Source organism: Ranitomeya imitator, chromosome 1 (assembly GCF_032444005.1).
Source record: "Ranitomeya imitator isolate aRanImi1 chromosome 1, aRanImi1.pri, whole genome shotgun sequence".
In the NCBI taxonomy this organism is placed as follows: Eukaryota; Metazoa; Chordata; class Amphibia; order Anura; family Dendrobatidae; genus Ranitomeya; species Ranitomeya imitator.
The window spans coordinates 752,430,152-752,441,693 of record NC_091282.1 but is presented as its reverse complement, the minus strand read 5'-3'; the positions used below and the strand labels follow the sequence as shown (position 1 = coordinate 752,441,693).

The window sequence follows — 11,542 nt, the reverse complement described above, 5'->3', positions numbered from 1 at the left end:
TTTTTCACAAATAAACGCAGGTAATATCAAATAAATTTTACCACTATCATGAAGTACAATATGTCACAAGAAAATGTCAGAATCACCAGGATCCGTTGAAGCGTTCCAGAGTTATAACCTCATAAAGGGACAGTGGTCAGAATTGTAAAAATTGGCCTGGTTATTAACGTGCAAACCACCCTTGGGGGTAAAGGGGTTAAAATAGCCATCCAATAAAATACAGCGAATAAATCCAAATTAGATTAAAAAAAAAAAGTCTTAAATTAATAGAATATATCCTAAAGAGAAAAAAAAATTAAGGTTGTGACTTTGCCAACACTTTATTAACAACAAAATGTGATAAAAAGAGAAAGTACATACAGATGAATACAAACATGAATGTTCCTAAAAATGCAGATAGATAAACACCCCCCCCAAATGGGGAAAGAAAAAAAAATTATATTTTTTGCTTTAAGTGGTGTCCATAACCTGCTGGAGACTTACTCTGACACAAACATCTGTCCATTGTTAAACACATCACACACAAAAAAAAAGGCCAGTATTTATCCAATCATTTGGAAAACATTGGTTAAGTTGTAATTTTACATAAAAGACAAGAGAAGAACATAAAAAAAAAAATAGATTTATATCACTTCCAACTAGAGGAACCTGGGACAAAAATGGTACCATTCCCTCTCCCATGACTTTTCCTGTGAATTCTTCCCACAAGATTAGATTACAGTCTGATCATATACAGTGCGCCCCTCAGGTGCCAAAACAAACTTTCCCCCCAAAAGTGAACGACAAAATAAAACAATTTTTTTTTTTTTAAGTTATGTCAACTCCTGCCTTGAAATGGGATGTTGGGAAAAATGATTAAAGGCCATCATGTGGAAGGAGGGTTGTAGTACGGTCCATAATTCCAGGTGTTCTGGTAGCTGTACTGCTGTTGCTGCAAAAAATAAAACAATTCACGATAAATAAAATATAAAGTAATCCTAAAATAGAATTGAAACAAATTGCAATTTTTGCACTTGTGACATTTATAAGCGCTGCAGGACAGGTTGTCTTTTTTTCCTAGTCTAGGTCTCCAGAATGACCACAATTTGCTGGAAATTCACTGGATCTTTTGAGAAGGTTGTGTGCAACTTTATTTCTAGAAAACATTGGGGAAGGGTGTGTTGACTCTTGATCAGCTGTTCGAAGGTTCTGCAGCACATCTGTTTTTACCCTTTTATCGCCTGAGCTTGGCATTGCAGTTTTCACTTTTTCCAAGTTCAACCATCAAGCACAGCTGCCACAAAAAGTACAAAGCGTGCAAGACAAACCTTAGGAAAATCTGATCACTACAGGCCCGTTAAAACGGCCGATTGGAGGGATCAGATACATGCAAAATTGATCGAAAGAAGAGATAATCCAGTTCTTATTTGTAGCAATGAATAAGAGCCACTAAGCTCGAAACCCGTCTGCTTACGGATCCCTGGGGTAGCTAGTGACACTTGTGCTGCATGATATGATGTTGGATTTTTAAGTATGGCTTCAATAAATGATGTATTTTAAAGGAACAAAGAGCTGGATTATCACCTCTTTCGATTACTAATCCTGCTGCACCACAGACTCTCGTGCTCTGGTTCATGGACATCTACGGGGTGAGGACCATTTCTTCCTCTTATTTCTTAAAGCAAAATTGATGGCCTATCAATTTTAAGAACCTGGACAGTTCTCTTTAACCCTGCTGTTCTGTTCGGTCTGGGGAGACCTATTTTGAACTTTGGTATTTTTTGGGAAGTTCAAAGTCGGTCATTTTTGACCAACAGAACAGCAGGGTTAATCCCCTCCTACAGTAAATCCTCTTCACATATAAACCAGTTTTTAAGTTTCCCCTTTTGCTGTGCATGTTACCTCAGGAGTGTTTTTTTTTTTTTTTTTTTTGGCTTCAGTACTAGGTTTTTGTCTCAAAAACAGAAAATGGGGTGGGGTAGTGGAGTGGGGCATCATGATTTCATTTGAGGAACACTGCATTCTTGAGCAACGTTTATCAAACAGCCTTTAATTACTATACAAATGAAGAATTCAGCAACTTTAACAAACTTTGTTTCAATTAGTTCCCACATTCAAGATAAAGTGTCTGCTGTTGGTGCATGGGATCAATAGATTAGATTTTGTGAGCAGTTAGAGCGAAGACCTAGAAGGAGGGAGCAGTGACAGACACTGGAGTAGACACGCACCTGGTACCAGTTTGCATAGTTATACGCCGGCAGCGAGGCAGTAGTGGTTGTCGGAGCCATCGGAGCAGCTGCCAATACTGCACCATCCTCCGTGTGCAATCTCTTCGCATCAGGCTGTTCCAACCTACAATGCAACAACACATGGTGTATAATACAGGACGGAGCACATTCAACCACTAGCAGAGCCCACTATGATGTTTTTTGTATACAAACTTTCTGACCGGGGTGAGGCTTAAGTCACTTTTGGCCTCCATTTATTTACCTAATACTCACCCATTTTCAGCTTTCCTTTTCAGAATTTCTTGCTCTCTCAGAAGCCTCTGGTGCTCATCGTAAGTGGTCAGCAACCTGAAAAAGGGGATATTTTATTTCTATCGAATCAGGCAGAACCAAATCAGATTTATTCCAGTCTTCGGAGAAAAGTGAGGAGAAAAAAAAAAGTCTGCAGGGTCCTTACACATATTAAGGGTATGTGCACACGTTGCAGATTTGCCTCTGGAATTTTATGTGCGGATTCTACGTCTCTTGGCAGAAAACTCAGGTGCAGATTTGATGCATATTTCTTGCGGATTTTGTGCGGTTTTCATGCGTTTTACCCCTGTGGATTTCTATAATGGAATTGGTGCAGAAACGCTGCAGATCCGCAGAAAAGTAGTGACATGGTCCTTTTTTGAATCTGCTGCGTTTTCCATGCAGATTTTTCCTCCTCATCAGCACAGCATTTTTTTTGCCATGGATTTAAATTATACTGTAAATCACTTGCAGATCTGCAGCGTTTCTGCGCGGAAAAAAACACTGCAGTTCTGCAGGAAATCTGCAACGTGAGCACATAGCCTAACAGTACAACATTAAGGCTGTGTGCACACGTTTATGATTTTTCGTGTTTTTTTTGCGATAAAAACCGCAAAAAAAAAAAAACAGCATACAATATGCATCCCATCATTTTGAATGAATTCTGCATGTTTTATGCACATGATGCATTTTTTTCCACGAAAAAAACGCAGCATGTTCATTAATTTTGCGGGTTTTTTTGGCGGATTTCCCACTATAAAATCCATTGGGAAATGTCCGGAAAAAACGCATAAAAAACGCACCAAAAGTGCATCAAAATGCGGCAAATGCGCAAAAAACCGCATGCCGATTTCTTACAGAAAATTTCAGGTTTTTCTCAGGAATATTCTGCAAGAAATCCTGAACGTGTGCACATAGCCTCAATGTGCCACTGCGACTTCAGTGACGTACGACACGTCGCTGTGAAGCCCCAGCCTGAACCACCACAACCTGGGCCCGTATGTAGCTAGTGTTTATGATGAAAACTATTATAAAGATCTCATTTCTTTATATTGAGGATGGTTCCGGTGTATCACGTGTTATGGTGTCTAGAGAACAAGCTGCTTCCAGCCTCTCATCATAATCCCTGTCCGGCACAATGGCAGGAATCCCTCCGTGCGCAGCGATTTAGGTGGCCGGGACTGAGCGAGAGAGACCACAGACATGCGATTTCCTTTCAGAACATTCACCACAGCTGGGAGAATGCCCACCAACAACATGTAAGGCAGCTCTCATTACACTGTCACTTCAAATCAGGACATCAGCATAGATCCCTCCACTTAGGGATAATCTAGAGATGGGCTCTGGGACCTGTCTGCATTGAGGGTTGTTTTTAACAGTTTGGGGGCCGGAGGACACCAAGCACTTGAAATGGACATTTTACTAAAGTATTGCAAGTCGCTGTCTGGCCACGCCTGTATAAGTTTTCAGTCCAAAGTGAGTTTGAGGAGGGCTGGTTCCTTCCCCTTTGTAAAAGGGGTTATCAAATTTTTTTGACTTAATGAAGCAAACACACACACACAAACACAATATCCCTACATTGGGGCTATAAAGAAGATGTCCCGTAAGAATCAAGCAGTTCTAGGGGCATTTTAGGGCCTCCACAGGTAAGAACCAAACAGAACAAAAAGTTACTAGTAATCTCATGGACACATAACTAGAGATGAGGGAAGCCAAAACAGGGATTTTGGTGTACTCCCCGTAAAATCTTTTTCTCTGAGCCACTCATTGGGGGACCCAGACCATGGGTTGTATGCTGCTTTCCACTAGGGGGCTGACACTAAGTTAGCACAAAAAGTGTTAGCTCCTCCTCTGCAGTATACACCCTCATGTTGGCTCCCAGAGAACCAATTTGGTGGAAAAGCAGTAGGAATAAATAGTAACGACTTAGAAGAGTATAACATGTCAACTTAAAAGAACAGGCAAAAACCACATAGCCATTAGGCTAACAGGGTGGGTTTTGTTTCCCCCAATGAGTGGCTCAGAGAAAAGGATTTTACGTTGAGTACACAAAAATCCCTGTTTCTCCTTCGCCTCATTGGGGGACAAAGACCATTGGATGTCCCAAAAGCAGTCCCTGGGTGGGAAAACACCACAAAGTACCATGTATACTTGAGTATAAGCTGAGATTTTATACTCGAGACTCGAGTCATTGTCAGCGGGGGAGTGGGAGCGGCGGCTGTCACATACCTGCTCCTGGCGAGGTCCCTGCATCTCCAATGGTCTCTGGGCGCTGACAGCTTTTTCCTGTGTTGAGCGGTCACATGGTACCACTCATTACAGTAATGAATATGGACACGACTCCACTCCCATAGGGTGGAGCCGCATATTACTGTAATGAGCGGTACCAGTGACCGCTCAACGCTGGAAGAAGCTGTCAGCTCCCGGACACCATCTGTAAGAAAGAAGCAGGGGACGGCGTCGGGAGCAGGTGAGTATAATGGGGAGGGTGAGCACTGCGCAATATTCACCTGTCCCAGTTCCACCGCCACTCCGTCTTCCGCATCCTCTGCAGTGACTGTTCAGGTCAGAGGGCGCGATGATGTGAATAGTGCGCGCCCTCTGCCTGAACAGTCACTGCAGAGGAAGCGGAAGACACAGCGGCGGAACAGGGACAGGTGAATATTGCAAGTGATGTGGGCCTGAGCGACCAGAGGTGAGTATGTCATGTTTTTTTCTTTTTAAATTGCAGCAACAATGGAGCATCTTTTGGGGCCACAATCAGCATTTGTGCAGCATTGTATGGGGCAAATGTTTGTATGGAGCATCTTATGGGGCCCTTATTAACCCTGCTGTTCTGTTGGTCAAAAATGACCGACTTTGAACTTCAATATTCTTTAAAATATTCAAGATGCGGCTCTGAAACCCGTGGCCGACCGACCCATCCTCATTTAAGTCAATCAACCACAAGTTTCAGAACCGCATCTTGAACACCCCAAAAAATACCAAAGTTCAAAATAGGTCTCCCCAGACCGAACAGAACAGCAGGGTTAAACCTTTATGCAGCATTGTATGGGGCAAATGTCTATATGGAGCATCTCATGGGGCAATAATCAACCTTTATTCAGAATTATATGGGGCACATTTTCTATGGAGCATCTTATGGGGCCAATATTAACCTTTGTGCAGCATTATATGGGGCATATTTTAATATGGAGCATCTTATGGGGCCCATCAAACTTTATGGAGCATTATATGGGGCGTGTTTTGTATGGAGCATCTTATGGGGCCCATCATGAACTGTATGGAGCATTATATGGGGCTCCTGATTCAATATGGATATTCAAAAACACTTAACCTACTGATGTCTCAATTTTACTTTTATTGGTACCTATTTTTATCATTTACCGGTAGCTGTTGCATTTTCCACCCTAGGCTTATAATAATAATCTTTAATTTTTTATATAGCGCTAACATATTCCGCAGCGCTCTACAGGTTGCACACATTATCGTCACTGTCCCGGTTGGGGCTCACAATCTAAATTCCCTATCAGTATGTCTTTGGAATGTGGGAGGAAACCGGAGAACCCGGAGGAAACCCAAGCAAACACGGCGAGAACATACAAATTCTTTGCAGATGTTGTCCTTAGTGGGGCTTGAACCCAGGAATCCAGCGCTGCAAGGCTGCTGTGCTATCCACTGCGCCACCGTGCTGCCCAGTCATAAGTTTCTCCAGCTTTTTGTGGCAAAATTAGGGGTCTCGGCTTATACTCGGGTCAGCTTATACTTGAGTATATACGGTATTAGGCTATGTGCACATGTTGCAGAATTGCCACAGAAATTCTGCAACTCCCTGCCGTGGGTGTAACGCATGCAGAATTGGCATGCGTATTCCCGCTAAACACTAGCGTTTTGCAAGCGTTTTAGCTTGCCGAATGTTAGCCTTTTCCGCACGATCTGTAGCATTGCTTGGAAAACTGATTTCTAGGTTGGTCATACTTGTCGAACATAGTGTTTGACAAGTGTGACCAACTTTTTACTATTGACACTGCCTATGCGGCATCAATAGTAAAAAGACATGTTAAAAATAAATTTAAAAAAAAAAAAATCGTGATATCCTCACCTTACGGCGGCATCCGCAGCCTTCCCGCTCCTTGCGATGCTCCAGTTTCCATTGATGCCTTGCGACAATGACCCCAGATTACGTAGCATCACACGAGACCGCTACGTCATCACAGGTCATTGTCGCAAAGCATCACTGGGAACGGGAGCATCGCAAGAAGCGGGAAGGCTGCGGCAGCCGCCGGAAGGTTAGAATATAAACTTTTAATATTTTAATTTTTTTTTTTTTTTTAAACAGGGATATGGTACCCAAGGCCTGGAGGAGAGTCTCCTCTCCTCCATGCCCGGGTACCATTTGCACATGATCCGCTTACTTCCCAAAAGGTGGGCATAGCCCCATGAGGTAAGCGAATCAATGCATTCCTGTATGTTTGCGGAATCGCAGCGATTCTGCACAAAGAATGAGCATGCTGCGTCTTTCTGCGATGTGATTCCGCTGTAGAAAAATACGCAGCATTAGCACAGCATTGCGGAATCCCATTGAATCCAATAGGCTGTGTTGTGTATGCCTTTTTGCGGCGAAAAAACGAGGCAAAAGTCGTAGTTACTCACCGATAACGGTGTTTCTCGGAGCCCATGACAGCACTACGGAGAGAGGGGATCCGCCCTTCAGGGACAGGAAACCTACAGATAAAAGGGCGGTACCTCTCCCTCGCATCAGTTGGTTTACAGAGCATCTGAGGACCTCCAGGTTAGTTTACAACAGAGAAAAAATCATATTACAACATTTCTTAAAAGAGGAACCCCGTGCCTATACTCAAACTATATACAGTATATAAATTATATATAATTAAAGGTGCTCACCGCACACGTGATGGGAGGGAATAAGCGAGTGCTGTCATGGGCTCCGAGAAACACCGTTATCAGTGAGTAACTACGACTTTCTCGGTCTCCCATGACAGCACTACGGAGAGAATTGCAGAGACTAAGCTTAGGGAGGGACCACCGCCTCGAGAACCCTTCGTCCGAAGGTTAAGTCAGACACAGAGGCTAGATTTAATCTATAGTGTCTAAAAAAGGTCGATGGTGATGACCAGGTGGCCGCTTTACAGATTTGCTCTATTGATACCTCTGACCTCTCAGCCCATGAGGTAGCTACTGCTCTTGTGGAATGTGCTCTTATACCATCTGGGATCTCATTCCCCGAGGATGAATATGCCAGGACTATCGCCTCCTTTATCCACCTCGCCAAAGTACCCTTGGATGCCCGGAATCCTTTTCTGGGACCCTGAAAACAGACAAACAGAGAGCCTTCCTTCCTATACTCTCTGGTGGAATCTAAATATTGGATTAGGCACCTTCTGACGTCTAGATTATGGAAGTTCTGCTCTTTCTCATTTTTTGGGTTTGGACAAAAGGATGGCAGGGAGACTTCTTGTGACCTATGGAATTTTGATGCCACTTTTGGCAAATAGGCCGGGTCGGGTCTAAGAGTGACTCTATCATCTAATATTTTGGTGAAGGGTGGATTAGAGGATAAGGCTTGAATGTCACTTATTCTGCGTGCGGATGTTAACGCTACCAAGAGAATGGTTTTAAGTGATAGAGTTTTAATGGAAATCGACTCTATGGGTTCGAATGGAGGACCCGTTAACGCCGAGAGGACTAAATTTAAGTCCCATGAGGGCACTTTCTGAGCGACTAATGGCTTTGATCTTGTCACCGCCTTAACAAATCTAATTATCCATGGGTTGGCCGCAATATTATGGTTATAGAGTGCTCCTAGAGCTGCTATTTGTACTTTAAGAGTACTAACCGACAACCCCTGTTCCAGACCTTTTTGTAGGAACTCCAGTATTTTAGGAATTGAGGGCCCATCTTGGACTTTTACTTTGGAGACGGACAGAAATTTTTTCCATGTTTTCCCATATATTCTAGTAGTGACGGGTTTTCTACTTTTTAACAACGTGGTAACTAAATTATCCGAGAAAACTCTTTCTTTTAATAGTCTCCGTTCAAAAACCAGGCTGTCAAATGTAAGTTCGATTCCTGTGGGTGGAAGATCGGCCCTTGATGTAGAAGGTCTGGTATATTCGGCAGGACCCATGGGTCCGAGACCGAAAGCATCCTCAGCCAGGAGAACCACGTCCTTTTTGGCCAGAACGGGGCTATGAGGATCATTTTCGTTTTGTCCTCTCTGACTTTCCGAATGACTGCCGGGATCAGAATAGTTGGAGGAAAGGCATACGTTAATTTTTGGGTCCACGGAATCATAAAGGCATCTAGAGCCTGTGGATTCCCTACCGGGTTCAGTGAGCAGAATTTGTTCACTTTTTTGTTTTTGTGATTGGCGAATAGATCTATTGTCGGTGCTCCCCACATTTTTGTGATCTGATCGTAGATGGATTGGTTTAGAGACCATTCGCCTTGTTTTAACTGAGACCGACTCAGGTAATCTGCTCTCTCGTTGTTTGAACCCTGAATGTGTAGCGCAGAGAGGGATAGTAGATTTTCTTCCGCTAGGTTGAAAATTTTGGCTGAAGAACTCATGAGTGCCCGAGACCTTGTTCCTCCCTGGTGGTTTATATACGCTACAGTCACTTTGTTGTCCGAAAAGATTCGGACATGATGTCCCCGAATATAGGTCAGAAAAGAAAGAAGAGCTTGAAGTACTGCCCAAAGTTCTTTTTGGTTTGAGGATGCTGATAGTTCCTGGACTGACCAGGTTCCCTGAGCAACTCTGTCCCCCATGTGAGCCCCCCACCCTGTGGGACTCGCATCGGTTGTTATCACCCGGGATATTTGTGTCACCCAAGGAACTCCCTTTGATAAGTTTTGGGTTTCCCCCCACCAACGAAGGGAATGAATAACTGAGGAATTCAGGGTGATTTGACCTTCCAAGTTGTCCTTTAGTATTGACTGCCATTCGAGTACGTGCCACTGAAGTTCTCTTGTGTGGAACTGTGCGAAGGGTATCGCTGGTAGGCATGAGGACAGAGAGCCTAGTAGCGACATTGCTCTCCTTAGAGTCATGGAAGGATGGTGAAAAGTTTGCGTTATCATAGCTAATATGCTGTCTTTTTTGGGGTTTGGAAGCCGACATTCTTGGACTCGGGAGTCTAATGTCAGACCTAGGAACTCCTGTACTTGACAGGGTTCCAACTTTGATTTTTTTAAGTTTATGAGCCACCCCAAGTCCGTCAAGATCGTCATTACCCGGTCCCTCTGTTCTTTGCAACTTTGGGCCGAGTTGCTTACGTATTTTCGTTTCTATGTACTTCCGGGGAGAAAAAGAAATAAAATCTATTTTTAGACCGTACTGTATGATGTTTAGAATCCAGGTGTTGTTGGATATTTTCTCCCAAGCGGGAAGGAAAGATGTGAGTCTTCCCCCTACCGTAGGCACAATGTCATTTGGCGGGTTTTTTGTCACGAGAGGTGTTGCCAAAGAGGTAACCTCTATCCCTTCTCCTGACTTCTTCCCATTTATTCTGCTCCCTGGGGGGTCTGCGGCGGAAAAATCTCCGATTCCGAAAGGACTGCCTGAATGGGGCTGGGCCCAAATTTGGAAACCCTTTCTTTTTGTCTCCTGCTTTTTGGAGAATGTCATCCAGGGTCTCTCCAAACAGAAAATTTCCTTCACACGGAATAGAACATAGCTTAAGCTTTGTCTGGAGATCCCCAGGCCAGCTTTTGAGCCATAAGGTTCTTCTGGCTGCATTGGAGAGAGCAGCGGCCTTAGATGTTAACCGTACGGAGTCTGCCGATGAGTCCGCCAGGAATGCTGCTGCTGCTCTGATTGCAGGGATAGAATCCAGTAATTTATTCCTGGGTAGCCCGTCTCTAATTTGACTCTCTAATTGATCGATCCATACCATCAGAGATCTGGAGGTGCAGGTAGCCGCAACAGTAGGCCTCAAGCTACCCCCAGCCGACTCCCATGCCCCTTTAAGAAATGTGTCTGCTTTTTTATCTAAAGGGTCTCTGAGGGTACCCATGTCCTCGAACGGGAGCGCAAATTTTTTCGAGGCTTTTGCCACCGCTACATCCAACTTTGGTGCCTTATCCCAGGAAGTGGATGCGTCATCTTCGAAGGGATACTTTCTTTTAAGCGAGGGTACTGAAGAGTTTCTCCTATCAGGTTTTTCCCATTCTTTTTTAATTAGGGATTGGACATTGGGATTTAAAGGAAAGGTTTTCCGTTTTTTTTTTGTCCCAAGCCACCAAACATAACATCTTGGGCTGTTTTGTCAGGTTTAGGCTCCTCCACCCCCATAGTAGCCCTAACAGCTCTTACTAAGGCATCCACTTCCTCGAGAGGAAAACAATGTCGGCCTGAATCTTCCTCGTCGGAGGATAGGGAGGAGTCAGAGTCGTCCGAATCTGCGTCATCAGATGAGGATCGGACAGAGTGGGATTGTACTGTTTCCTTTACTTTATCTTTTCCTTTTTTGGAGGAAGATACAGCATTCTGAACCTCAGATCTAATAATATTTTTTAGCTCTGATGCAAAGTCGGGAGTCTCCTCACATAGCACACGCTGGATACAGGATTTACATAGCTTTTTGTCCCAGGCTACTGGTAAAGCTTTGTCACAGATGGGGCAGGATTGGTTTTTCCTTTTCTCCAGCTTCTTCTTTCCCTATTAAGGGAGAAGAGGGAGCCCTATTATAATATATACATTCACGAAGATCACTCACCATTCGGACGTGCAGGCAGGTACCGGTTCTGGAGGGGGCCCTGGGTCTGGAATGGAAGGTTCCCGAGGAGGTGAACTAGTCTTCGCAGCAGACCTGCTGCGCTGTGTAGAACGGCTGCTAGACCCACTCCTAGCGCTCTTAGGGTCTGTCTTCTTGTGGTGCTGCTGCCTAGGCTGCAGCTCCTGTGGATCGCTGTCCTCCATGATTTACAGGGAGATGGTGCGACAACTGTGTGTGCACCATCTCCCTATTTGTATTTGGCGCCACCTCCGGCGTTCCCCCGCACTTCCGGTCCTGCGTCAC

At 44.2% G+C, this 11,542-nt stretch overlaps 1 protein-coding gene across 3 annotated transcripts in view; it reads right to left on the bottom strand.

Annotated features, from left to right (window-relative positions):
- Positions 1–301: 301 nt before the first annotated feature.
- PRPF39 (pre-mRNA processing factor 39) overlaps positions 302–11,542 on the bottom strand; it is a 79,420-nt gene continuing 68,179 nt past the window's right edge. For all 3 annotated transcript variants that reach the window (XM_069734875.1, XM_069734884.1, XM_069734891.1), the window contains 3 exons: positions 2,481–2,555; positions 2,208–2,331; positions 302–931 (listed from right to left, as the gene is read on the bottom strand). In XM_069734875.1, coding sequence (XP_069590976.1) covers positions 866–931; positions 2,208–2,331; positions 2,481–2,555 — 265 coding nt within the window. In that variant the 3' untranslated portion in view covers positions 302–865. The remainder of the gene's footprint in view (positions 932–2,207; positions 2,332–2,480; positions 2,556–11,542) is intronic.